Genomic DNA, 24,427 nt, shown 5'->3' with positions numbered 1-24,427 from the left:
TATTCTTTTTATCACTTATTGTTTCTACTTGCCCTTGTTTCATCTTATTTTTCTTGAAGTTCATTCTTGGAGCTTGAGACTTTATTCTTTGCTTTGTTTTTTTTTGGGTTTAGGAACCCGTTATACAATAATACTCGCGCGCTTCTCGGACAAAAAGGAGATACTTACAGTACTTTCCTTCCCTCTCTGATCTTCCGATCTCTACCACTCTTTTTTTAACAATCCGCTCATTCTCTCTCCCCCCCTTCAATACTGTTGTTTCTATAACGCTCCAAAAGATGGTTTAGTTTATTAAAACCTTTTTAGCTGACTCTCAGCCCCGTAATTATTATGATAACTGTTTGTTATTTATTATATGAATTAATTAAAATTGCTATCGCTGGTGCCTTCATCTTTCCCAATTGTGCGTTCTTTAATTTCATACATCTCCTGCTCCTCTGACGTCTTCCATATGGAATTACGTATAATGTGTACTGCAGTTTCTTAAGAAATGGAAAAAAAAAAACATTCCGAAAATAATATCCGAATATTGTATTGTAAAGGAAAGTGAGATATACAAATGAGATCGAAAGCGGGGGGGTAAAGAAAACCAAAAGAAAGAGAAAAAGTGAATTCCAAAAGCACGCGGCAAAGGGGAGTTTGAACGTCCGAAAATGCTATGCTCCGTCATTACCTGCAAGTGTTCGAAAAAAAAAATTAACCTCGGAGCTCCCCGACGAACATTAAAAAACACTTGCCGGATTCCTTAGTCCATTGTTCATGCTTCTTGATATCAGCTTCAGTAACAGTCGGTCTCGTAGTCTCCAGACTGGCCAAGAAGTCTTTTATCCTCAAAGACGGTTCCATCAATTCATCACTACCAATATCCGTCCAAGCCTTCTCCACCGCTCCTTTCGCACCTGGAGAACAAGGCGTCCATTTCGTTTTAGGTTCTCCATTTTCGTCTTGATCTTGTACTTGACGGAAATGGGTGGCGCCGATGACTTTGCGTACGGGTTGCATGAGGGCATCTCGGACTACAATAGCAATATCTGAACCGGAATAGCCTTCAGTTTTGTCGGCTAGTGTACGGTAGTCTTTAGGTTCGAGTTGACAGGGGGTTGTACCGATATGGATTTCAAACATGCGACGCCGAGCATCTGGACCTGGTAAGGGTATGTATATTCTTTTTTCAAATCTGATTGATGTTATGTTAACTTTTCTTTATGAGATTATGAGTGGAGGATGTGACTCACCGACGTTTGATCGCATTGTCGAGTTGCCATGGAATATTGGTAGCACCTAGAACAAGGACGCCGGTATCATCATGCCCCACACCGTTCATTTGAACTAGAAATTCCGTCTTGATTCGGCGCGAACCCTCCGTTTCGGTGTCATTACGGGAACCGGCTAATGAATCGATTTCGTCGATGAAAATAATTGCAGGCTTTGACTCTCGCGCTAGCTCGAACAAGTTCTTGACTAATCTATGCGGACACGAGGTTATCAGATTTTCAGCATGTTTGTGTTTAGTCCACATGTAGAGAGGTAAGACGTACCGCTCCGAGTCACCTTGCCATCTACTGACGAGGTCAGAAGAGCTGACGCTGAAAAACGTACTCTTTGCCTCCGTTGCTACAGCCTTTGCTAGATAAGATTTACCCGTTCCAGGTGGGCCGTATAAGAGGATACCTTTCCATGGTGTGCGCTTTCCAGTGAACAGATGGGGAAACTTGATAGGTAAGATGACGGCCTCCTTTAGCGAGGCCTTGGCTCCTTCCAGCCCGGCAACATCATCCCATTTGATATTGGGTTTTTCCGACAATATAGTGCCTGTTAGTCCGGCGCGTAATTTCTTGGTATCAGGATCTATATCATCATCACCCCCATCTTTCCTAACGATCTATATTCAGTGTCTGAAATGTCTTCTCCAGGAGAAAGATGGTTTGTTTCAACTAACTTCTTTGTTGCAGCTGTTCCGTTCCCATTGGCAAGGCCGACAGGGCTCTTTTCCGACGAATTTGAGAGGTGTGATTTGAGCACCTCGGCCCGTGACAGATACTCGTTGACTTTGCCCTGAATCACCGACTTGGACCTTTCATTCTTCTCATCTAGATATGAAATACTTCAGTGCGATTACATTATGCGACAAAATACGCATACACTTGAGCGCTAGCATGAAAAAGTCCAGTGCGTTTCCATAAAACTTGTAGGCCTCGGCATACTCATGCTTTTGATCCTCTTCTATGGCTTTCTGCACGATGGTCACCGCACGCTGATAGAAGATGCTATGAATATCGCATGATCAACGTGGATTTGAACATGCTTACATCGAGGTAATTTGTTGCAGACATGATGAGGGTATGAGGCTTGGATGTAGCAAACCATTAATCAAACCCGCGTGGCAGTGATCTTGTTTGGTCCAGGCGATGATGCCAAATAGAAGCAGTCCATGAACCCGTCTCCCCTGACAGCCACGAGGCAAAGGCTGTTGTTCTTTGCCGTAAAGAGTCATTGTTTTTGACAACTACTTGACAATTACTTGACAATATGACCGGCTCAAGGCGTAGCCATGTGCATTGTAATAGATTGTAATCTGCCTGATGTTCTTGCATACTTGTCATCATTCGTTGTTTTTCCATCAAAATCAACTTTCGATTGATTAATTTCACTGACACCATGTTTTGATTCATGATACATGACATCTATCATGTTGGCGCGGTGCTGTGAAACAGTATAGTAGTTGTGTGTGGTGAATGGATGCATACCCCGGAACAGGTCTTGGGAGATAGCCACATTAAATTTTTGACCGGCTTTGCCGCAGTTGCTTTTTTTTTTTACTAAGACTCCGATTTGGACACATGTTTTTTTACAAATACAAAAAGGTAAGGAGGATAGGCTAATAGGCCAAGCGTAATTAACCCTGCCTCATCCATTTTCGTTCCTCCCTTTGATTAACAATAGAATGTGTCAAAAACGGCAACACTACCCCGCCACAGCCCTCCGTTGAGTATAAAATAGGACCCCCTCATCAGCCGCCCTTTCAAAAAGCTTTCCTCCCTTGCTACCTCCCATCACATATACTTCAATCCTCTCCACTCCGCGGATTATACTTAGAAGTTCTTTCAACTTGTACCTCACAATGCCCCAATACATGACCGGCAGACCACGATCTACTCGTGGCCAGTTCCATTTAGGCAATCAAAAGCTATTACGCGCTGCCACTCCAGAAGAACTTGAACAATGGAGTGATGCAAGTAATGAAGATAGTTATTTCTCCGACGATCTTATCGATCTCGACGAAGGTCGACCTTACATTTTTGAGGTAAGGAATGTTCTGACCCGTTCTGACCTGCGGAAACTGAGTTCCGACCGTACTCGTGTTTTTAGAAAGGCGACGCTGCCTGGGTTCGAACAACAAAAGGAACCTGGTGCCTCGGTACTGTAACAACCTCGCCCCCTCGGGTAGGCCCCACACGGGATGTGAGTAGACTTCTTTTTACAATGTTTCCACCTCCATCACCGAGGTCTGCGATCAGATGTTGATTGATGTAATTGAAATATAGGGTGATGGTTTGTTCTACTCCGTGATCTTCACTCTGGGCGGGGCCCGGATGAAGAAGAGCTTTGCGCCGCTGAATGGAGACATGAAGCCCGACCACCGTGAAATTCGTGATCTCCTCAGCACCTACGGATGGCTTGATTGTTGACTTCATGCTGCCTTTCGTCTCAATCGCTAGAATTTTTTTTTAAGAAAAAAGCTTATACCCTGCACGTGTAATATAGATCGATGCATTATTACTACAATTATAATATGTGTACTACTATGGTTCGGTGTCTGTGTGTTTAATTGCCTGCTTGTTTGGTCTTTCAATGCTGTTGTTCAAACTTCACAGCATCAACATCGCATAGCGTTAGCGCCAAATGGAACATGTGGCCGGTTATCTCTCGAAGCCACGGGTACCTTAAAAGCTGTCCACAGAAGACCTTGAACCGCATGAGTGACGGTCCAGACCCAAGGACACTACAGCGGATAGGGGGGATCATGCCATTGAGAAAGTGGCGTTCGACCTCAGTTATGGGCATTGAAACTCCATTGACGATACCTCTGGACTGACTTCGACGTCTACTAACCTTATGGCGCATTAATACTGCTATACTCTCTCGCTCTGGCCAATCCTCAGAACTCGATATACGGTAAAATCAGTTTCAATTGGCTTGAATGGTCCGCGGTCATAATGGTGAATGAAACTATCCGAGTCCATTAGACTCGATTCTTCCCTCCATTCCTGAACCTGTAAGCCACACACCGACGTTACTAGAGAAGGAAGACCTTATGAGGCAAGTAATCCACCATTCTCGAGTCCTTGCGGCGTGGAGTCTTTGCTCTTCTCGACTGCTCAAGAAGTGTTATAAAAACTCTTTCAAACGTTGGAGAGTTTCCATTCAGTACTGCTGGTATCACTAGCATATTCCAGCAATGACCAATACTCTCTTGCTACTCCTTTATTTCTCTATGCCCGTCATGATCTACGCCGCTCCACAACTTGACATTTTACAAGGGCTGACTGGTGGAGGAGTATCTGGAGTTGGCTCATTGAATGGAGGGCTCGCACCGGTTTCAAACACCATCAGTGGTGGAGGTATTGGGGCCCTTGGGGACATCACAGGCACTGTTACTCGTGGTGGTCTTCTCGGACGATCCCAAAATGCCGCTGAAAAGTTGGAGGGTCTTGGTGGAAGCGATCGTACCTAGGGTCACAACTGCAGAGGGTAAATCCATGGTTTAGACTGGAAGTATGTCTTTCCTTTTCATCTACGATTCTCATTAGTAACTTACGATTCGTCTCTGGTATTAACAGCGATTTTTTTGTGCAAGGCTGTTGAAATTGTATGCTGGATGGGCTATATTTTGCGCTGGAGTACGGTTATTTTGGCCTGTAGTTGCGTAGTGACTTTAGTACTTATGTGAAATTGCCCCTTGAAAATTCTCCGCCTCCAGTACAGCGCAAGAATAACATGGATTCTCGAGAAATAATTGTTCTGGAGCTTAGGCGTTTAAGGACTGTATTCTCAACTTGATAACTTGTCGATAATAATTAAGAAGAAAAAACAGTTCTCACACCGCGATCCTCGTCTTACGTGTGGCTGCGGGTCATTGTACTTTAACTTCATTCAGGTAACCTAGTACATTTGGACCTTTGCCCTCTAATTCAGGAGTAGCCCTATCTTCACCATGACCTACCTCAAAGATAACCACCTTCACTATTCGAAAGATACGCTCGCTATTCTGTCCAAAGTGTCGATCTATTGATATAAAGATTGCTCTAGACGGTAGAATCAATATCTTCGACATGGTCATCCCGCCATCAACGGTCTTTCTGAGTTAATTTTCAAAGAGCTGTAATTGCGGCACCCGGTCAAATTAAAGTTAGCGTTCCGACTTTCATGTTTAGAGCCTTCAATCTACCGCGTTAGTAAAGGATTGTGGACTAACTTAAATTCAGGCTGCTCGACGTGTTCGGCACTAGTAACAGGGTTGTCAAAAACGAATTAAGCTATCTGGAAGGGTATGTGCTACGTCAAGCAATCCGTCAGGCGAGTTACAAGTTAGATGACTGGAGAGGTCTTGACTCAGTGTGCGAGGGTCAAGAGCATGGAGAAGAGCGCATAATCTTTCCCGAAGAGCATATGAAAAGTACATATGGAAGACCATGAGAGCGTAAAGACAAGCGGAGGAATGATAATCGATGTGTGACAGTAGCGGAGTTTTCGAGAGAATTATGTAGAATGACGGTTTCTTCCAATTTACTCCCGAGCGTCTTCGTGCTCGATAGCGATCAGAGCTTGACGCTTCTCGGCGATACGGGCAGCGCGACGCTCGCGAACAGCCTGAAGCGAACGTCAATCATTAGATACGTAAAATTCGTGTAAAATCACAACAGACCTTGTTCTTGACACGGCGGGCCTCCATTTGGTCGGAAAGGATCTTGGTACGGTTTTTCTCGGCCTTGGCCTTGTGGATGAACTCCATCAGCACACGTTTGTTCTTGAAGACGTTACCCTTTGACTTTTGGTAAAGGGAGTGGTAACTGTGAAGCCATTTTAGTCAATATGGATCTGAGAGTTCGTCAACCACACCACATATTATGGCGGAGCTGAGAACGGGGGCGGGCAAGAAGTGTGACTCACAGATGCTTATCGATTTTGCCTGCATCTCGGTACTTTCTCAACAGTCTCCGGAGCACCCTCTGCCTCCTCATCCACTGCACCTTGGTAGGCATACGAGCCTCAGAGGTACCTTTTCTCTTACCGGGGCCTGTATGCCTTCCCTTCCTCTTCGCAGCTAGGAGCATTTGTGTGCGGGCTCGAGAGTGGACAGTGGTGGGTTTGACGATCACTCGACCATCCTTGATGAGCTTCTTGACGTGTGTACGGGAGTTGGCGTTGCCGATCTCAGCTTGCTCAGCGGGATCGAGCCAGATTTTGCGTTTGCCGACGCCGGCGACGCTGGCGGCCAGGCGTTTTTGGGAACGGAGATTAACTACTAGTCATTAGGAAAGCATAGATTTTGCACTAGGCAAAATGCTCACCCATCGTTCGTTGTCTGTCTGAGCACAACGGGCTTGATTAGCGTTTGGAACAGCGACGGGCAACGATGAGCTCACCTTGGTCTTGAGGATAACGACGATGGGACTCAACTAATGCTCACAGCGATACTTCTTACGTAATAAAGCCACCCAAACCTTCGCAACAGCTGTACAGCTCTTTCAAGCTCCGCTGAAGCCGAGAGCGGCTTGCCTCGATGAGGTGCCTTACGATTTCTTACTCACAGGACCTTGAACATTTAGAAGTCCTTAAGACCATAATCCGCGGGGAGTAGGTAAGGTTTTGCTTGTACGGGGTTCTAGCAGAGTGGCCCATGTGGCACTCACCACCACATGGATTGTATTATCGCACAAGGGATAAGGATACTTTACTACCTGACAAGGGCCTCAGTTAGAGTTGTCGTCCAGGAGATTATAATTGTACAGAAGCACTAATCTCAAGTCTATGGAACGCCTCATGCCAGACAGACGCCATTACGAAGCGCTGCTAAGGCTTCTTACGGCGATAAGGGTTCGAGCCACTTCATCCGAGATGGTCCCTATCCAATGGTCCTTACATTATTCATTAGTGTGAAGGAAAGGAAACGTCTATTAGTTTAGGGCTCAAGAAGCATTCACGAAGTTAAGTCTGCACATGATATGAAGTTATTACGTTTATCGACGCCAATCGTCGTCACCTGGACGGCGCATCCATCTTCGAGCCTCCGACTCAGCCGGTTGAATGAGGCCCCTTTGTATCCCAAGAACAGTATCGAAGGCAGGCGTAGTAGATTACTCTGGATCCCTCCCGAATAACAGTATTTTGTAAAGTGAGTAGGATTTCTACTTTCAGTCTCTGAAAGCGAGATTGTGTAGAAAGTAATTTTGATATAACTGGATTAACAGCACAATTTTCGTCGACACAAAAAGGTAAGATACGAGTAAGATGAAAAAACGCATACCGTTTACTCCACCCTCGAACTTACGGGGACTTTGTCCTTCACGATACTACTTCTATAACTCAGCGCCCAAACTCAACCGAGTTAACCGACACCGTAGTGACATCGTGGATAATATTGAGAGGAGACATGATTTGACCATTGGGATGATTTTGACCGAATACTTACCCTCTCGTTCAAAAGCCAAACATGTCGACTAGACCTCTTCAATGGAATTCCGAGGTCAAAACGTCAGAAGGAACAACAACAACACAAGCACAACATCATACTTTTCTTTTCTTCTTCTTCTTCTTCTTTCTTACCTCGAGTCCAAAAACACGTTCTAGATCCTTGCCAATCTCTATGTTTATACATAGTTCAAGAAGCTCAGGGTCGAGACTCGCGTCCGTGTGGAAGTGGTGTATAACATTGACAGTTCCAAAAATAGATTTGTCAGGAGTTTTGGAGTAGGGAAGCTTGTTGGGGAATGTTGAATGTTCGATGTTGAGGGTTTACAGTGGGATGCCTGGTTGGGTTTTTTTTTGGTTCAGGTACGTGGTGTGGTGTTGAAGAGAATGGGATTAAGGGGTAGGATCGGGTGCCTAAGTTAACTCCTTTGCAGAGGCACTCTTTTTCGTTGAAAAGGTGGAGTGGCAAGGTTAGTAGTCAGTCAATGTTCATTACACTTGAATAGGTTTTTTGAGACAACCGTTTTTCGAGATCGGGAAAACGGAAAACGTGTATGTAGATTCTTATTGTCTTATTGTCCATGTTCCTCTGCGTTATCCGATTTTGAAAGACCGTGCGAGGGATAAATATGGTGGGGTCGGTGTTCTCGGAATGATATCGGCGTGTTCGATGTTCAACTTAATAGTTAGCCCACTCTTGGCGATCGATTTTATTCTAATACTATCTGTGGAGGTGCTACGCAGTCTCCATACTGTTCCAATTTTAAGAATTGCCGTCCGTGTAAATTCTTAATTGAAAACCCCTGGATGTCCAGGTGGTTTAATCATTTAAGATTTGCATTTGTGAAGTGGCGTTGAACGAACCAAACCAAGTTGCGCTCGAACAACGGACCTTGAATAAATAAAAAGACAATTTGACATTTCAACCAATCTCACACGACTCGGGGGTGTGTGTTCAACGTCCAAAAATGCCAAGCATGCACAAAATGAAAAGTTAACTATATCAGGGAATCGCCACCCGGTGAAGAAACATCCCCATGGGCATCGCTGATCGAATCAACTTTTTGTTGAACAATAACAACTTTGAGAGTGTATGAGAGAAAGTTGACGAGTTCTGCTCTTAGAGTTGTCCATTGCGGGGGGAGGTCTTTTTTGCTTTTGTGTTCTTTTTTTGAGTGTGGGGTTTGCTCCATAATTATATTCAGGGTTCGATCGGTTTTGAGTTTTTGTTTTTTGTAAGATGACAACCGAGGGTGGTGATTTTGTTTTAAGGTCTCTCTATTGTCTTTTGCAAGGTTCTCGATGTATTTAAACAGAACGAAGAGATGAAGATTTGGAACGACGAGAAAAAACAGCTCACCCCCCCGTGAAAAAACCTTCAACCTCTCCTCTCCATTGACCAAACCAAACCTTTATTTTCACTCAATAACTCATGGATTCATTCTTGGCGATCTTTTCATCCATATCGACTTTGATCCAAGATGAGAATCCTATAGAGTGTATTCCGGTGGAAGAGGAGACTGGGTCAGGGGATAGCGGCGGTGGCGTTTATTGCGTTATCGCTTAAAGGTGTCGTCGCAGCATTTTTGAGACGTCAGATTTTATCGTCTAGTGCTTTTTCATCGTTCGTTTTTCGATTTCTTCTTGGATTTATTTTTTTGGCAATCAAACATTATCTTCGACTTTCAAATTCAAATGATTTATTTTTTTTATTGATTCTGATGCGTTTTTATTGTATTAACCATTAGTTTTTTTTTTGTTTTTTGATTTATTGCCCCCGACGTGTTAACGGGGTTCACCACATGACTGTGGTGTGAACTATGCATTATATTCCTATATTGTTTTTGTATAAATTTGGGCGCTGGGGTTGTAGAAGTATTATGCTCAATGTATTATTTCCTGGTTATTAACGAAGTAAGTGACGAAGAGTCACAAATCATGTGATTGCCGCGTTGTTGCGCTTCAACTTATTCGCGGTGTCACACTATAAATAACGACACGGCGTAGAAGAAAAAAAAAAAGGACAAGGCTGGTGGCCCGGACGGGGGTGTGAGTGATCCGAAGAGCAAATGTGGCGATGACGAGAGTGGAGGGGGATGACGAATTTTCTGTGAGATTCTGTTTCTGATGCGAGCGGGATTTTCGCCATTGAGTGGGGGGGCAGAGGCGGTTGGGATGGGTGAGCAGCGGCGAAGGAAGGGGGACAGCGAAGACGAGCGCACCGGCTGGCAGAGCAGACTACTGAAGTGGACCAGTCAGAGAGAGAGGCCAGTGAGAGAGGGTGCACGTGACGGGGTGCTCTTTCTGAGCGACGATGAAGAGCCTCACACGTTAGCACCCACCGCCATGTCAGACTCTCCCGAGCAGGACGACAAGCCCGACCCAGCGCACAGACCACCCGTTCTCCTCTCCCCCGCACCGTCCTCGACCCTCCCCACCGCACCCCACAGCCGCCGCCCAAGCACCTCCACCCCCCACAAGAGCGGCCACTTTGGAAAAAAATACACCCCCTCCATCCACAGCGACAAGGGCGATGGCCACAAGTTCAACCTCAAGGACCTCCTCGCCGGCGCTCCAGGCAAAATCAGCCGCAAATCCTCCCAGCGATCCGTCTCCTCCAAACACTCGGAATCAGACGTCCCCGATGGCCCCAAGAAACCAAAATCCACCGCTGGCGAGAGCACAGCCAGCCTCTCCCAAAAGTACGGCGTCTGCCACAGGGTCGCCATCGGCAAGGGTGCCACCAGCGTCGTCCGCCTCGCCCACAAGTGGGACAGAACAGAAGAAAAACTCTATGCTGTCAAGGTTAATTTATACTCATTTCCTCCATCCCCCGCCATCCAACCCCAGCTTGTCAGGAATTCCGCAAACGTCGCAAAAACGAGAGCGAAAAGGAATACGTCAAGAAACTCACGGCAGAGTTTTGCATCTCCTCCACCTTGCACCATCCCAATGTCGTCGAGACCGTCGATCTCGTTCAAGATGAAGCTATGCACTGGTGTGAAGTCATGGAATTCTGTCCTGGTGGCGATCTCTACGCGGGGATCAAGAAAGGGTATGTACCACTCCCTCCTCTTCCATATGATCCGCTCTGGCCCCGACACCTTCATATCCGAGACCTGAGATATTTTTAGTCTCATTTCTATTTATTGACAAAAGTTTTTTTTATCTCTAGTGGGATGAGCCCTGGCGAAGTCGAATGTTGCTTCCGGCAAATATTGAGCGGCGTTGATTATCTCCACCGTCAGGGAGTTGCGCATCGGGATATCAAACCAGAGAACCTGTTTTTTGACTCTAAAGGAAACATCAAGGTTCGTTGATCTCTTGGGCGTCACGGTCGTATTAAATCACATTCTTTGATAAGATCGGTGACTATGGTGCCTCGACCGTCTATCGTTTGCCATGGGAGGCGACGGTTCATATGTCTACTGGGTTGTGTGGCAGCGAACCCTACATTGCCCCAGAACAATTTCTAAGCAAACGTATGTCACTCTTTCGGTTTCTAATCCCTTCTCACATCATTCTGTCAGCCTATGACGCTCGTCTGGTCGACATCTGGGCCTGCGGAATTGTCTACTATTGTCTCCATTTCCAAGAACTCCCGTGGCGCGCCGCTCAACCCTCTTCCGACCAATTATACGCGGCATACGTTAACGCATGTCACAACACGAGCAATCTTTTACAATCCAATTATCCGCCGACGATCAGCAATCTGAATCCCAGACAGTGTAGGAGTTTGATTCGAAAGATGTTGGAACCGGATCCGGAGAAGAGATGGCCTATTGAGCAGGTGATGGAACATGAATGGGTCAGGGGGATTGAAGTGTGTTCGGTTGTTAGGGCGCAGGGGAGGGAACCGAAACATTCTCATGCGTGTGCCAAGGCGACGGGTCAGAATCATTTGGCGGCTTTGAATGGAAATTAGATGTATGTTTTTTTTTTTTTTTTTTTTTTTTTGGTTTTTTTATATTTTTATTGGTGGATGTTTATGTTTTTTTTTCGTTTTCTGATGATGACGGTTTTTTTTTAGGTGCTGACGATATACCTTTTTTTCGATTTTTTTTGTTGTTGTTGTATTACTTACCGCACTCTTGTTGTTTTTTTTCTCTCGTTTTTTTTTATTTTATCGACTAACAAGAATGCTTTAATTGCGTTGGTTGTGAGGTTCAGATATATGGTTTTTGATGCACTTTTACTACTAGGACTATGAGCTTCGATTCGGCGGTTTTTTGAGCTGATTTTGGAGACATAGTAGGTAACCCCGTCAATCTGAGTTCCAGGTTTACAAAACCGTGACATTGGGTAGTATACAAGCAACTTACTAACTTTTTTTTTGTTCCCCCGTCGATTTTTGAGCTTGGCATCCGAGGTGCCAGTGTGTAGGCTGCAATTTCGGATACAATTTTTAATCTTTTTGGATACTATCTCCGCTACGGCAGATGAGGCGGCCCCTTTTTCGAATTAAGATATCGTACTTGTGAGGGTAAGAGGCTCAGGGCTACTAGTAGTATTTGGTGTTGGGCTACCTGTTTGCGCCACCATAGTCATTGAACCTATCGTTAACTACAGCGTCTTCTCCATCTGAATATATATGGGGAGTACTGCACGACTGCTTGAATGGTCTACCTGGACTCGGTAGCGTAGCATTGCTTGATCCCTTGTAGTCGCACAAACTGTCATATCAGATAATAAGTTGAGAACAAGCTGATAATAATATAGCAACGTTTAATATATTATATGCAGCATTAACAACAGAGGAAATTTATGGAACTAAGATTGGCTGGATAGGAGAAGGCTACCGCAGACGTGGTGGACAACCACGGCGTATATAGCTAAATCTTCCGCTATGGCGCCCAAGTGGCCGTTTTGCACCGGATTTTTGATCTCTTGGTTTTTGAACCAACTCTTCAAATGACGCAATACCAGAGATACTGTTCAATCTATTTTCTAGATCATGAATTGCCGCTTTTGATCCTTCTCTTGTTTCTAAATCGTATGAAGGAAATTTTTCGAGAATGTTGATTAAGACGTCTGGAACTGATTCTCCTTTTTCGTTTTTCAAATTTGTGTGGAAGATGCTGAGCCATTGGGATTCTGACGAGCAAACTTTTGAATAACCTGAACAAGAGGGATTGGGATGGTATGATCACTTACGTAGGGGCTTTGGAGGTAGACAAAACGTGATATTGGAGGCACCGCTACAAGTATTATATCAGTGTTGAGAGATGTGACAAAAGTAGTTCTCCACTGGATGAAAGCCACTCACGCACATGACGGGAAATCCTGAATATATCGATCAAGGTAGACGCCTCTAAATAAGTTCAGTGTGAACTTATAAACACCTGGCTGCGCAATTGGCTTTTTTTGTTATATAGTCAGCGATGACCTAGTATTTGTGGAAATAAGGAGGCACTGCAGTACCTGAAAACCTAAATGCTCTCGAGGGTTAGGATCTATGATGATGTGCCATGCTGTGGATGGGCGTCTGAGGGTGCGTAGGAATTTGGTGAGGGGATTCATTTGCCAGGCTTGAAGAACTGTTTATTGTTGAGTTTGGTGATTGGGGTATGGGTGAAGAAGAGAAATCGCGTACTAATTATTACAATGTAGACGCTAATGAAGGTGAAGAAGATAAAATCGCGCACTTTAAACAACATTGTGGGTATACTCCAGAGACAGTGGGGGTCTTTGTAAGCGTAGTTGCAGTTTCACTTTCACTTTTGTTTTATCCAATTTCTTTTTTTGGTGGAGCCAAAGCCTGACAGCGACTAGGCTAGTCGTGATGTGTGCCACAAGATGATTATAAGAATTTCAAGAATCAGACAAGGTTATACGGGGTATATCTATCACCGAGTCCAAAATTTGAAGATGAGGCGCTGATAGTCAAATGTGGACTGCGCCCGGCGGTGGGGGTTGGGATGATATTGCGCGTTTACCATATAAGGGTCTTGTCGAATGATTGCCACACCTGGACCGACTGCACTTGAGTGGCAGTCTTGTGAACGTTTTTTACTAGAAATACTAGTTCTGCTCTGTCTCCCTGCCACGCCGGCTTTATTATGCTTTATTATCAACGAATCCCCCGCGCCATCCTGAACAAAATTGGGCAAGAAGCTAGAATTCGCGCATGCGGGGTAATTTGATTGCGCTGGGAATGTAATCTCAGGCTTTGAAGACCCTCCCGTAGATTCTTATTGTTATTCGGTGACTTTCCGGCTCATGAAGGAATATAGATCCAGGGTCGTGAGATAATCATGAAGTTATTGTTCTATTGTGCAGTGTACAACTAAGAACAAGCGAACTCGGCGTTCTCAGGCGACCCATGATATCAGAGTTGCGCAAGTAAATTTATTGACATTAAACCCACAATGACAAATGTACTAAATCCACAATACTACAAATGATGAACACCTACGAAGTACAACGAAAGCGAAAACGATTGTGTTTATGCAACACATTAATACACGGAAAAACGAAAAGGGTGTAGGGTATTTTTTAACGGCTTCGAAATGGTGGAGAGTGGAAGCGTTAAAAAGATCTCTGAAGATAGAAGATGCCTATTGATGCTAGTGCAATACAAATGTTGAAATTCCGATGCAGAATAAAAGAGTCCTCGGCCACGAAGAGTGAGTGAGGGCGGTTGTTGAACGAACGAATAAGGATAGAATCATGGCTGCCTGTGAGAGAGAGTAGTATAAGTCAATGGGGTCATTGAGCGAAGTGAGGTTGTGAGTACTTACCATATATGATGATGGTAGCCAATAAAAAGCGTTGTAAATTTAAGCGATAACGCAATATGCGTCGTTTCCGCCTCCTCCTCCTGTCTCTTCATTGGTAGGAAGAGATGCAGCGGGGTCAGGGTTCTCTTCTTTTGTTGTGGTGAATGAGAAGAGGGTGAAGAAGGAATCCATTTGAGATATGTCTGAGTAGCAACGGGGGAGGGCGAAGTTGTTGAGTTGGGACTAGAGCTCAGTGGGATCCTGAAGTCCCCTTCCATGAGCAACTCGCCTCTTTAAATATGCCAGCGGAGAGAAGAGCTTTTTCCGGACGAAACAATAAGGTCAGGATAGAATGACCGGTTATCCGATTCTAAATGGGAACCTTAGCTTTAAAAAGCACCCTGAAATGTGGAGCACGGAAACAAAAAGCGGTCAAGCTGAGTGTAGAGATGACTTTGGAATACACCGGATCTGTTGTGCAGGGTCCTTTCTCAAGGTTTTTTGAGCTGCTTATTGTTTCGAAATTTAGGTTTGCACTACAGAAATGGCGTCAGGCTTGGCTTTCTAATCCCACTCGCTTTGACAAGTTTTTTCACGGTCGCCGGCGATCTATGTGCTTTGAAGGGGAGTCGGACTCATCCCAAGCAGGTGGTCTTGTTCGAGTACGTGGTCTTGTGTTTTCTTTCAAAATTCGGTTGTTTTTTCGTGCTTAAGAAGGGAAATCGAGACTAGTACTAGATTGAGGATGGCTGATTTCGCGTGATAGGAATCGAAGCGTGTTTGTCCGAGACGGCATGGCCATGGCGGGCTGAGTGAAAGACGACATCATTTTCACTGTCCGCTGAACAAAAAGCTTGAACGTGCGCTGACAGTAGTTTATCCTTGACGTGTATTATAAATGTTCCAGATAGTCCCTAGATACTGTATGTGGACACTCGTCCCCAGGGCATATCAGTAGAGACAATAGAGAACGCGAAGGCGGATCAAAATCTCCGGTAAGCCCGTACTTATTGTGTTCTGGAATCTACCGGGAGCATTAGCTCTGCATTTATACGGGTTCTCTGTTTGCTTGATATTCTCGCGCGATGTAGAGCTCTTCATGATTTCTCCGGAAGCAGGGAAAAGTGAGTTGCATGTTATGCAGTAGAAAGTTTTAGGACAAATGAGTCGGCAACTAGCAAAAAGCACGGGCACGTGACTTGAGTAATTTGGTTCCAGATAGTGGCGCATCGCTATCTCTGACTGCACTGAAGACAGTCCTCAGCAGCCATGACAAAGGGTTATTTGATGACGAATCTCATCGAAAAGGTCGGTGAATAGCTGGTCGACTTGGATGGCCATTGACGCCTCTTTCTCTCCAGATGCAGTCCGGTGACCAGGACTTCAGGTATTCATCTAAATACATCAGCGCGATGGGGGCTTACAAGGTCCTTAGGTTCATGGGACTGAATGACCTGATGACTGAGATCCGGGCAGATCCGTCTGTATTCCAGGGCGATGAACCCGTGGAGAACAAAGTGTTGGATCAGGTGCTATTGCTCGTCGAGGATAAGATATCCGAAGTGAAGAATCAGGCAGTGAAATGGTAAGGTGGTCATTCGTATTTACCGGCTTGTACTCATGGTAAAATAGCTTGGGTCAGCTCATCAAGATCCTTCGTCAATCGCAAATGGAGGTGGTGGTTGATAAACTAATCGACTTTTCGGGTGGCAAGGATGAAGAACTAAGAGATATCTCGGCGCTAGGTATGATGCCATTCACAGCGAAGTGCACTATAGATTGACTTGTGCAAAGCGTTAAAGACGATTACCGCTGAGCTTCCGCCCGACGGAAAAATCGCGCAATCCGCCTGTAGTAAATTGACACCAAAACTCCTTGGTCAGCTTGCAAATGTACGTACTCAATTAATTTAATCAAAAGCTGCGCTTCTCATGCCTGTTTTTTATAGCCATCAACTCCTCCCGAGGCTTTGGTCGAAACCCTTGCGATCCTGTCAATTTTGATCAGCCGCTTTCCTCTTCATGTTTCCAATTCATCTTTGGACCCTCAGCCTTTAACTGTTCTTGCACCCCTTCTTAGTCACGCGCGTTCCGTTGTTCGAAAACGTAGCATTATCACTCTTTCGCAGTTCATACCCATTTCTCGTCCCGCTCTTTTCGAAAGCTTGCTACAGTCCAGTGTCTTCCCCAACCTTGCACCTTCTGCGAACCTCGAGAGACAGAGAACGACTATTCAACTCGTAGCTGCTATAGCCCGCCACTCTCCTCATCATATATCTTCTGTTCTGGACAAGCTTGTACCTGGAATTTTGGAGGCCGTCCACAAGGATGATGAGGAACTTCGCGAAGGATCTCTGCAGGCTCTTGAAGCATTGACTCTGCGCCTGCCCACGGAAGTTACGCCTTATTTAGGAGCGATTGTTCAGGTTGGGCTTCAGTTCATTAAATACGACCCGGTAAGTGGTTTCTCTATACCAAGCGAAATTGCTGTCTAATGAGGAAATACAGAATTACGCGGGCGATGATGACGAAGATGAGGAAATGGCGGATGCGGACGATGAAGATGATGAAGATGATTTGGACGAGTGCGTTTAATATTGTCAAGTGTCTTTTTGCATGCTCAGGTCCGTTTAGGTACTCTGACGACGAGGATACTTCGTACAAAATCCGCCGCTCCGCTTCAAAGCTACTTGCGGGGGTCATTGGAACGCGTCCGGAACTGTTAACGTCCATCTACAAAGAAGCGTCCCCTGCTTTGATCTCAAGATTTGGAGACCGCGAAGAAAATGTTCGTTTGGAAGTCTGGCATACGTATGTCATACTTCTGAACCAAACTGCGATATATGGTGGAGTTCCGTCAAAAGATGACATGACGCCTCGCGGGAAGAGAAAGAGGGATGCTGATGAGACCCTAGACTCTGAAGAAACTCCGTATAGCTTATTGAAGCGTCAGGTTCCCTCGCTCTCGAAAGCGCTCCTTAATCAACTTAAATCATCTAAGACGCCGCCTGCTGTTCTACAGGCTGGTTTCGGGCTCCTCAATTCTCTTCTCACCGTTCTTCCTGGATCACTCTCTACGCAAATTACACCGGTCACATCGATCTCAAAAACAATTTTGTCACAAACTTCGTCAACATCCACATCAACCCTGCATTTAACAACGCTCTCCTTCCTCTCTCTTTTCTTTTCGACGCATGCTCCTCCTACTTACTCTGGTTCCTTGCCGCAGCTTATTCCCGCTCTCCACAAAACTTTGGGTGAAAGACACCCTCGAATTGCCTCTGAAACTTTCCGTGCCTTTTCTTCACTGTTGAATGCGCTTAAACCAGTCAAGGCAGCTGATTGGGTAGATCAGCTTTACGATCAAGCTGTTCAGAGACTAGCAAGCCATGATACTGATGCCGAAGTCAGGTCCTCTGCCGAGGAATGCATTGCCGATCTTTGGGTCTGTGCTACTGATGTCGTTCGCACGAAAGATAAAAAGGAGTGGGATTATATATGTAGATCGTTGGGCAAGACGGATAGTGCTGTCAGAGTCGTCAGAAAGGTCGCTAAGGAGGTCCATGTCGGGGACGATTGGGTCAATACTATCATTGAGTGGCTGATCAATTTGTTGAAAAAAAGTGGGAGACTTGGCAAGGCAGAGGTTTTCTTGGCACTGGACGCCCTTCTTAGAAGGTGAGCTAGTATCATTATACATACATAATTTGATACTGACTGAATGAGATTTGAAGTTATACTTCTACACTTCCACCAGACCTCGCCCCTCATCTCATTCCCCAAGTTAAGGGATATCTATCAACGGCAGACTTCACTCTCCTCTCCCAGTCTCTCAGCATTGTTGCACTCCTTTTAGAATTGTCGCCCACCTCCACTTTCCCCGAAGTCGAGCGTGCTCTTCTCCCCGACCTTTACGTCATTGCATATTCCCCCCTCATATCTGGCGCTGCTCTCGAATCTCTCTTCAAGTTCTTCACCGCTCTGGTACAAGCTGATGACCAGATTACTATGCATGTCATTCCAAACCTTGTGAATGCCGTCGAGAAGGCGCCGAGGGGTGAGACTAACCCTTCTAATGTAGCTAAGTGTATCGCTGCTGTTGTAAAGAGTCAGCATGGTGTTGCTGCCGGCGTTATTGCTGAATATTCGAAAACCTTCAAGGTATGCAGTTTTTGGTTCTTGTTTGGTACACCACTTGAATGACTGATAATATCAGGCCACGTCGAAAGCCAAACCTACGTTATTGATTTTGAGCTTGCTGATCATCGGAGAACTAGGGCGTTTCATGTAAGATGCTTCATTTTCTTTCTTTATTCGAAACTGACGGTCTTCGGTTAGTGATATGTCACCTCAGAACGATATATTCTCACAGGTCGTTGAGCTCTTCTCTGCCGAACAAGAGGAGGTTAGGGCTGCAGCTGCGTTTGCGGCCGGTATGTCCAAGCCATTTAGAAAAAAAGTTATTTCACGGTCTGATGGGATGAACAAGGAAATATCGCGATCGGCAATCTTCATCAGTTCCTTCCTGTCATCATCAAACTGGCTGAGAGTGACGCTAAAAGGCGCTTACTCGCTCTTCATGCTTCCAAGGAGGCAGGTGCTTTCCGTGTAGTGGTCTGAGAAGACGCTGATGGTATTTCATTAGGTTGTTACCCATTGTTCGCAAGGACAACTGGAAGGAGTAGCTGATCTACTTTGGGGGCCACTCTTCAGGAATTCTGAGAATGCGGAAGAGACTACTAGAAATGTAGCCGCTGCGTGTCTTGGCAAGCTTGCAACGACTCATCCTTCGAGATATCTGCCCCAGCTGCACGTGAGTCATCTTCAGGACATAAAAGGCACAAGTACACTAAAACTACCTCCAGGCTCGTCTTCGGGACACCAATTCTGCTACTCGTGCTACTGTCATCTCCGCTATCAGATACACTTTTGCAGATACATCGCAATCTTATGATGACCTTTTGAGTCCTCTCATCGTTGATTTCTTGGCTCTCATACAGGATGATGACATAGTAAGTTTCGTGCCAATATCCAATGATAGTAAAGTTAACTGTGAATAGACGGTTCGCCGATTAGCTCTTTCTGCTATGAATTCTGCTGCTCGCACGAAACCCCATCTTATCCGGGAGCATCTTCCCACTCTGCTTCCAGACCTCTACAAGGAGACGACCATCAACCCGGCTCTTATACGGACGGTTCAAATGGGGCCTTGGACGCATAAAGTGGACGATGGTCTTGAGACAAGGAAAACCGCATATGAAACCATGTACACTCTGGTAAGTCACATCAATCCGATGGCCATATTTCATTTTAACCTTGATCGTTTGCAGCTTGATACATGCTTGACCAAGTTGGACCTTCATACGTTCCTTGAGCGAGTAATTCCTGGCCTCTCGGACGATTCCGACGAAATCAAAGTCATCTGTCATATGATGCTCTTCCGTCTGTCTCAAGTTGCTCCCTCCGCGGCTGCACAACATCTGGATGACGCTTTACCTACGCTCGAAAGGACCATGAAAGGTGCAACTGTGACCAAGGATACTGTGAAGCAGGACCTTGAAAGAGCGGCTGAATTGCAAAGGAGTGCTCTGAGAGCTGTTGCTGCATTATCAAAGATCGGAGCGGGAACTTCGCCTCGATTTGACACTTTTGTGGAGGAATTGAGGGTCTCGTCGTGGGGCGCCGAATTGAAAGAGTTGAGTAGTTGAACAGTGAACAATTTTCGTGGAGCATTCTCAGCATAATAACAACAGTTTGAGTAGTTTTTTTTTGTTCATTGTACAATATCTTGTGCCGCCCAATTTCTTCATTATGCGTTTCTTTGTCATAGATATAAGCTCTAATCAAAATAGCTTTTCTTAGCTCGATATCCAATGCCTTCAGGTTGGCGCGTTACGGAATCAAATTTGCTGCACCTCACATAACTTTCATTAACCATCTTGCCGCCTCAGGTGAGAAACCTTTTAATCAGCGAATAATCCGGCTGGGTTGTTTCGAGAACACATGAGACGCGCTCCATTTCTGATATAAAACACAGAAGTACTTGGGCAATCTCCTCTATCAGCATTAGTCCTACAGCTCCCGCCTTCATCCAATCCCGCCTTCGGGGCAATTTGCCAAAAAGGGGAAGACGTTCAGCGGATCCCACACCCCCGGACCATGTGTCAACACAACATGGGCCGCGACCGAAGTCTTTCCGGAAAACGCAGTGAATCTCATCAGGATCCAGTGGCCATGTAGGGTATCTCCTAGGAGAGGCCCCCCGCATTACACGGGGCAATTGACCTAAGAGTCTTGTGGTTCAGGCGGAGCATGCAGAACACAGCTTCAAGAGTCGAAAGCGAACAAAGATAAGGAGGGAAGAAAGAGAGAGAGAGAAAACGAAGAGATTGATCTACCTGCATTTATTAAGTGGATGATCATAAGTTGAGAGTAGTGACTTGCTTACCACGTATCTACTGCGGCCTTGTCATTCATGGGCTCTATCAAGGGCAATGTCGACTGACTATATATATACGTGAATCAGTGTAAAGCTCTGCTGACTTGAGTTGTGTTACCTGTCTCCTAGTGCAAAAAGCTCGAAGAGAGTCGACAATTGCAAGATAGCTCCGCGAGATCCATCAGCAATAGGCCTCAGCAATGACGTACTCAGCATGAGATAACAGATAGTGGCTGCGGCTTGATTGTCGATTCCCGACGGCTGTGAAGGAACACTCCGAGATCCATCGCTTATCTGCGTGAGCCAAGGTACGATTAACTTAGACCTTATTACCTGTCCCCCAAGCTAGGCGGGGGAACGATCACAAGTGTGGCGCTATGATAAACCTGACGACAAAGGGCGTGAGACGGGCTGGTTTGGATAAATCGGGTTTAACCCACCATGCGATTGCTGGATTCATGGGCGGGAAACGGGTAGGCTCACTGGAACAGTGAAATCGCTTGTACGCGAACCGATAAGCATGGTGAGAAAGATGCTTACCGATGAAAGTGATGAAGTTAAGACGCTCGTATATCAACGTGAGCTCACCGCCCGCATGTGAAGGCAGTTTGAGAGATTGAGGTGAAAGTCGAAGGTGAAGAGAGGTAGGAGAAGAGCAGAGCAGAAGAAAGAGTTTATATATGCTTCCTGACGGGGTTTCACATAGCTCCTTCGCTTAACATGAGTCTATCTGTGCGCCGCTAGATGATGTCCCTTGTGCTTCTCTTGACAATCTACTTGATTGACATTCGTGAATCATCGAGATTCGAGAGAGTAGCCCGCCAAGGGAGAGATAATCCATCATAGCCTCCGACGACTTTGTGTAAAGTGCAGTGTGAAGGCTAGACTAGACGGTAGCACCTAGCATGCAGCAAAATTTAGATGTCTGTATTTATTCCGAAATCCTGGTGGACGCGTGTATCATCGTTGCTGCTGTGAGTATGCCAGCAGATGGAATGTTATTTGTGCCCCGATTGGAAATACGCAATCCTCGCGAACAGTGTTCCTCGGAATCTGACGATGTTGAGAGCCCCGGTGTTAAGAGAAATAGTGAACAACTTGCATTCGAGAGGCAAGGCATGGTGACCAGGGATAACTAAAGGCCGTGGAACTGAGCATAAAGTGTCCTCCAGGATACCCGTCTTGAAGTTAGTTGAACCATACTTTTGTGTATCACAATTATCCTGGTATAAGAACAGATGCGAAAAGGCCGCGGTACTAAAAATAGACCTTTCTGCGATACCTCCGACCTCATCATGGCCCGCGCCCTCTGGTTCAGAATTATTCTTTTCTGGAGCTTCTTGGCTTCTGCCGCCGTTGAATTAGTCAACTATTTACTACTGTTCACCAAGACATCTGATGCAGAGCCATTTCGTCATGCCAGATCGCCTTCAAAATCCCGTCGTCGCCCTTCCGACATCAAGTTCGCATTTTCCTTCCCTACGCTCAGATTGGGCTCCCGCCATTCGGTAGAGTTTGAGGGTGTGTGTCGACGTTTAATGTAACAGCGGTGCTAGTTTTTGACTTGCCTGTATGCAGCTTCTCAGGAAAGACTTAGGCATAGCGTTCGGTTGCAGAGGATGGGACCTCGAGCACCTAAGCGATGTGACACGCCGTTGTTGCCTCTTCATTGTGTCCCCGATTCGGGGAGTGAAGATGGTCATCAAGGCCGAGCCAAATGCGCTATGTGGGAGGGTGTGGTAGCATCATCACCATCCACAACTCCATCCTTTTCACTTAACACGCCTTTGTCCACCTCAAGCCCACTTCAAGACGTTGGTAAGTGATGACGATGGTCAAGAGCTTGGAGTTGACCTATCTTTTGACATCGTAGATCCTTTTTTATACCAACGGGAATCCTTTTTTACGCCTTCTGACCACGGAAGTATTCTCAACTCAATTGGTATCTGGGATTCTTTTGATCTTACCGAGGAGAATCGTTCTAAGGATCTGCGTTATCTGGAGAAACCGACGCGTGTCCTTCTCAATGGCTCTCTTGACGATACTGGAAGGACCGGTCGACGCAAGTTTTGCGCATGTAGACAACCATGCTCCGATTTCGCCCCCGTGTCTCCGGTGGCCGACACTCCACCTCTTGTTTCGAAAAGGATTTCGTCACAAACCATCCAGAGGCGTCGTAGCTTTGATGCTGATCCCTTCGCTGACCCTACTTCGAAGATACGAAACTTTCTTGAGAGTCCTCTACTCGGTGGTCTGGATCTTGCCGCTGGCGCTCGACCATTGAATGGATGGACTGCGAAGCCTTGGACACCTAGGCATATTGCGGAGATTGACGTCCCTTCACCTTCACTTTCGTTCCGACGCTCTGATATTTACGATGCCTGGCTCTCTTCTTGGTGTTTTCGGCCAGCAGTTCCTAGGTCTTCAAATCTTCCTGTTCCTGATATCATTGTATCTCCTGTGCCTCACCAGAGTCCATTCTTGTCGCCTTGTGTTTCCGATGACTCGCTGACTACTGCACCGTCCCAAAGAACGTCTCCCAATAGATTCAGGTATGGGCTTGTTCCGGGACTTGCTTCTAGGAGTTCTCGGATCGTGTCTGGAATACACAAGCTGCAGAATCTTCGAGAACTCCTTGTGCTCCTGGATGAAACGGTGGCTGCCACACAAAGGGATCTGAGCCTTGAAGGTGAACTGCCGCGGGAAGACGTAGAATTCTCCCGGAGACAGGACTTGGGTGCTACTGTCGCGGGACAGGCATTGTAGAATTTGTTATTTCTTTCTTGTTTTGGTTTTATCTGAATGTATCGTTCTGTAGCAGTGTTATATCGTATTGGAGTACAAATGACGAGGTGGATTGAATCTTGCGAGTACCCATCACTGGTGTTAAATACGTGAGAATGGATCATGACAGACCAACTCAGGTTCGTCGAGTCTTCCTTCTCTCTTTCATTCTGTACCCCATGGCTTCCAACTCCCCGCTAGGGGAAGATCACGTGATGACGACCAGCCAAACTGGCGACTTGGCTGCGTTGGGCGAAACGACGACAATGGCGCAGAATCCTCTACCCGTAACTCTCTATCAAAACCTGCTCTCGAAGCTCGTTGCTGTTCTGCAGCTCACCCATCAGCCAGAGGGAACGACAACCCCGGCAGCTAAGCAGGCTCTTCTCCAAGCGGTTGGTCAAGAAATATACTCTAGCTCTCGAAATTGACCATAACATTGTGCTACAGACAAACGAATTCAAGAATGCACTGGCGCAGGCCAAGGACCTGGTTACAAACCTGCCCGGTGGCGAGCTTCTGATCAACGACCAGGACGAAGTCATTGGCATGTTGGAGACGTTGAGAGACCGGAAGAGGTACGCTTGATTCTGATTTCCGTCTACGGGGCTGCAATCTCAAACTGTGTTAGGACTCAGCTGGAAAGGTTCTCGAAACAACCACTGCAAGCATCTACTGCCGAATCTGCCTCCGAGAAAATGGAGATCGATTCTATGGCGTCTACGCCCGCTGACTAAATATTCGAATATGGCCTGCCCCGGTTCTCGTTGCAATGTTTCTCATCACCCATGAAC

The 24,427-nt window shown here is 46.0% G+C and overlaps 10 protein-coding genes across 10 annotated transcripts; 7 read left to right on the top strand and 3 right to left on the bottom strand.

Moving 5' to 3' along the window:
• Positions 1 to 512: 512 nt before the first annotated feature.
• On the bottom strand, positions 513 to 2,342 carry AGABI2DRAFT_215522 (hypothetical protein). Its single transcript, XM_006454873.1, has 7 exons — positions 2,310 to 2,342; positions 2,143 to 2,254; positions 1,940 to 2,090; positions 1,539 to 1,874; positions 1,236 to 1,466; positions 738 to 1,177; positions 513 to 673 (listed from the first exon to the last, which is right to left on the bottom strand). The coding sequence occupies exons 1-7, from the start codon at positions 2,331 to 2,333 to the stop codon at positions 657 to 659; spliced, it is 1,311 nt and encodes a 436-aa protein (XP_006454936.1). The 5' UTR covers positions 2,334 to 2,342; the 3' UTR covers positions 513 to 656.
• Positions 2,343 to 3,036: 694 nt separating this feature from the next.
• On the top strand, positions 3,037 to 3,832 carry AGABI2DRAFT_190114 (hypothetical protein). Its single transcript, XM_006454872.1, has 3 exons — positions 3,037 to 3,304; positions 3,370 to 3,462; positions 3,546 to 3,832. The coding sequence occupies exons 1-3, from the start codon at positions 3,122 to 3,124 to the stop codon at positions 3,687 to 3,689; spliced, it is 420 nt and encodes a 139-aa protein (XP_006454935.1). The 5' UTR covers positions 3,037 to 3,121; the 3' UTR covers positions 3,690 to 3,832.
• A 601-nt stretch (positions 3,833 to 4,433) lies between these two features.
• AGABI2DRAFT_190113 (hypothetical protein) lies at positions 4,434 to 4,978 on the top strand. Its single transcript, XM_006454871.1, has 2 exons — positions 4,434 to 4,780; positions 4,845 to 4,978. The coding sequence occupies exon 1, from the start codon at positions 4,460 to 4,462 to the stop codon at positions 4,733 to 4,735; it is 276 nt and encodes a 91-aa protein (XP_006454934.1). The 5' UTR covers positions 4,434 to 4,459; the 3' UTR covers positions 4,736 to 4,780; positions 4,845 to 4,978.
• A 480-nt stretch (positions 4,979 to 5,458) lies between these two features.
• AGABI2DRAFT_190109 (hypothetical protein) lies at positions 5,459 to 6,802 on the bottom strand. Its single transcript, XM_006454870.1, has 5 exons — positions 6,648 to 6,802; positions 6,573 to 6,590; positions 6,172 to 6,523; positions 5,927 to 6,071; positions 5,459 to 5,871 (listed from the first exon to the last, which is right to left on the bottom strand). The coding sequence occupies exons 2-5, from the start codon at positions 6,574 to 6,576 to the stop codon at positions 5,788 to 5,790; spliced, it is 585 nt and encodes a 194-aa protein (XP_006454933.1). The 5' UTR covers positions 6,577 to 6,590; positions 6,648 to 6,802; the 3' UTR covers positions 5,459 to 5,787.
• Positions 6,803 to 9,124: 2,322 nt separating this feature from the next.
• On the top strand, positions 9,125 to 9,259 carry AGABI2DRAFT_239578 (pheromone-like peptide; the record flags this gene model as incomplete). The annotated part of the gene is made up of 1 exon (XM_006454939.1): positions 9,125 to 9,259. One exon carries the CDS (start codon positions 9,125 to 9,127, stop codon positions 9,257 to 9,259), a length of 135 nt encoding a protein of 44 aa, XP_006455002.1.
• A 779-nt stretch (positions 9,260 to 10,038) lies between these two features.
• AGABI2DRAFT_239607 (protein kinase) lies at positions 10,039 to 11,845 on the top strand (the record flags this gene model as incomplete). Its single annotated transcript, XM_006454942.1, has 6 exons — positions 10,039 to 10,497; positions 10,551 to 10,747; positions 10,868 to 11,003; positions 11,057 to 11,174; positions 11,223 to 11,619; positions 11,723 to 11,845. The coding sequence occupies 5 exons, from the start codon at positions 10,039 to 10,041 to the stop codon at positions 11,615 to 11,617; spliced, it is 1,305 nt and encodes a 434-aa protein (XP_006455005.1). The 3' UTR covers positions 11,618 to 11,619; positions 11,723 to 11,845.
• Positions 11,846 to 14,359: 2,514 nt separating this feature from the next.
• Positions 14,360 to 14,689, bottom strand: AGABI2DRAFT_239576 (pheromone-like peptide). The gene is made up of 2 exons (XM_006454938.1): positions 14,433 to 14,689; positions 14,360 to 14,369 (listed from the first exon to the last, which is right to left on the bottom strand). Exon 1 carries the CDS (start codon positions 14,601 to 14,603, stop codon positions 14,472 to 14,474), a length of 132 nt encoding a protein of 43 aa, XP_006455001.1. The 5' UTR covers positions 14,604 to 14,689; the 3' UTR covers positions 14,360 to 14,369; positions 14,433 to 14,471.
• A 971-nt stretch (positions 14,690 to 15,660) lies between these two features.
• Positions 15,661 to 20,436, top strand: AGABI2DRAFT_190107 (hypothetical protein). The gene is made up of 17 exons (XM_006454869.1): positions 15,661 to 15,719; positions 15,773 to 15,798; positions 15,847 to 15,996; positions 16,044 to 16,156; positions 16,206 to 16,303; positions 16,360 to 16,866; positions 16,919 to 16,995; positions 17,045 to 18,088; positions 18,145 to 18,571; positions 18,627 to 18,697; positions 18,749 to 18,843; positions 18,900 to 19,003; positions 19,056 to 19,223; positions 19,276 to 19,422; positions 19,471 to 19,686; positions 19,741 to 20,162; positions 20,263 to 20,436. Exons 1-16 carry the CDS (start codon positions 15,681 to 15,683, stop codon positions 20,116 to 20,118), a joined length of 3,660 nt encoding a protein of 1,219 aa, XP_006454932.1. The 5' UTR covers positions 15,661 to 15,680; the 3' UTR covers positions 20,119 to 20,162; positions 20,263 to 20,436.
• A 1,708-nt stretch (positions 20,437 to 22,144) lies between these two features.
• On the top strand, positions 22,145 to 23,615 carry AGABI2DRAFT_114701 (hypothetical protein; the record flags this gene model as incomplete). Its single annotated transcript, XM_006454868.1, has 3 exons — positions 22,145 to 22,370; positions 22,428 to 22,667; positions 22,723 to 23,615. 3 exons carry the CDS (start codon positions 22,145 to 22,147, stop codon positions 23,613 to 23,615), a joined length of 1,359 nt encoding a protein of 452 aa, XP_006454931.1.
• A 197-nt stretch (positions 23,616 to 23,812) lies between these two features.
• On the top strand, positions 23,813 to 24,370 carry AGABI2DRAFT_114700 (hypothetical protein; the record flags this gene model as incomplete). The annotated part of the gene is made up of 3 exons (XM_006454867.1): positions 23,813 to 24,028; positions 24,084 to 24,211; positions 24,265 to 24,370. The coding sequence occupies 3 exons, from the start codon at positions 23,813 to 23,815 to the stop codon at positions 24,368 to 24,370; spliced, it is 450 nt and encodes a 149-aa protein (XP_006454930.1).
• Positions 24,371 to 24,427: the final 57 nt, after the last annotated feature.

Source organism: Agaricus bisporus (genome assembly GCF_000300575.1).
Source record: "Agaricus bisporus var. bisporus H97 unplaced genomic scaffold AGABI2scaffold_1, whole genome shotgun sequence".
Classification (NCBI taxonomy): domain Eukaryota; kingdom Fungi; phylum Basidiomycota; class Agaricomycetes; order Agaricales; family Agaricaceae; genus Agaricus; species Agaricus bisporus.
The sequence above is the reverse complement of the archived record's forward strand: the minus strand, read 5'-3'. Positions and strand labels throughout refer to the sequence as shown.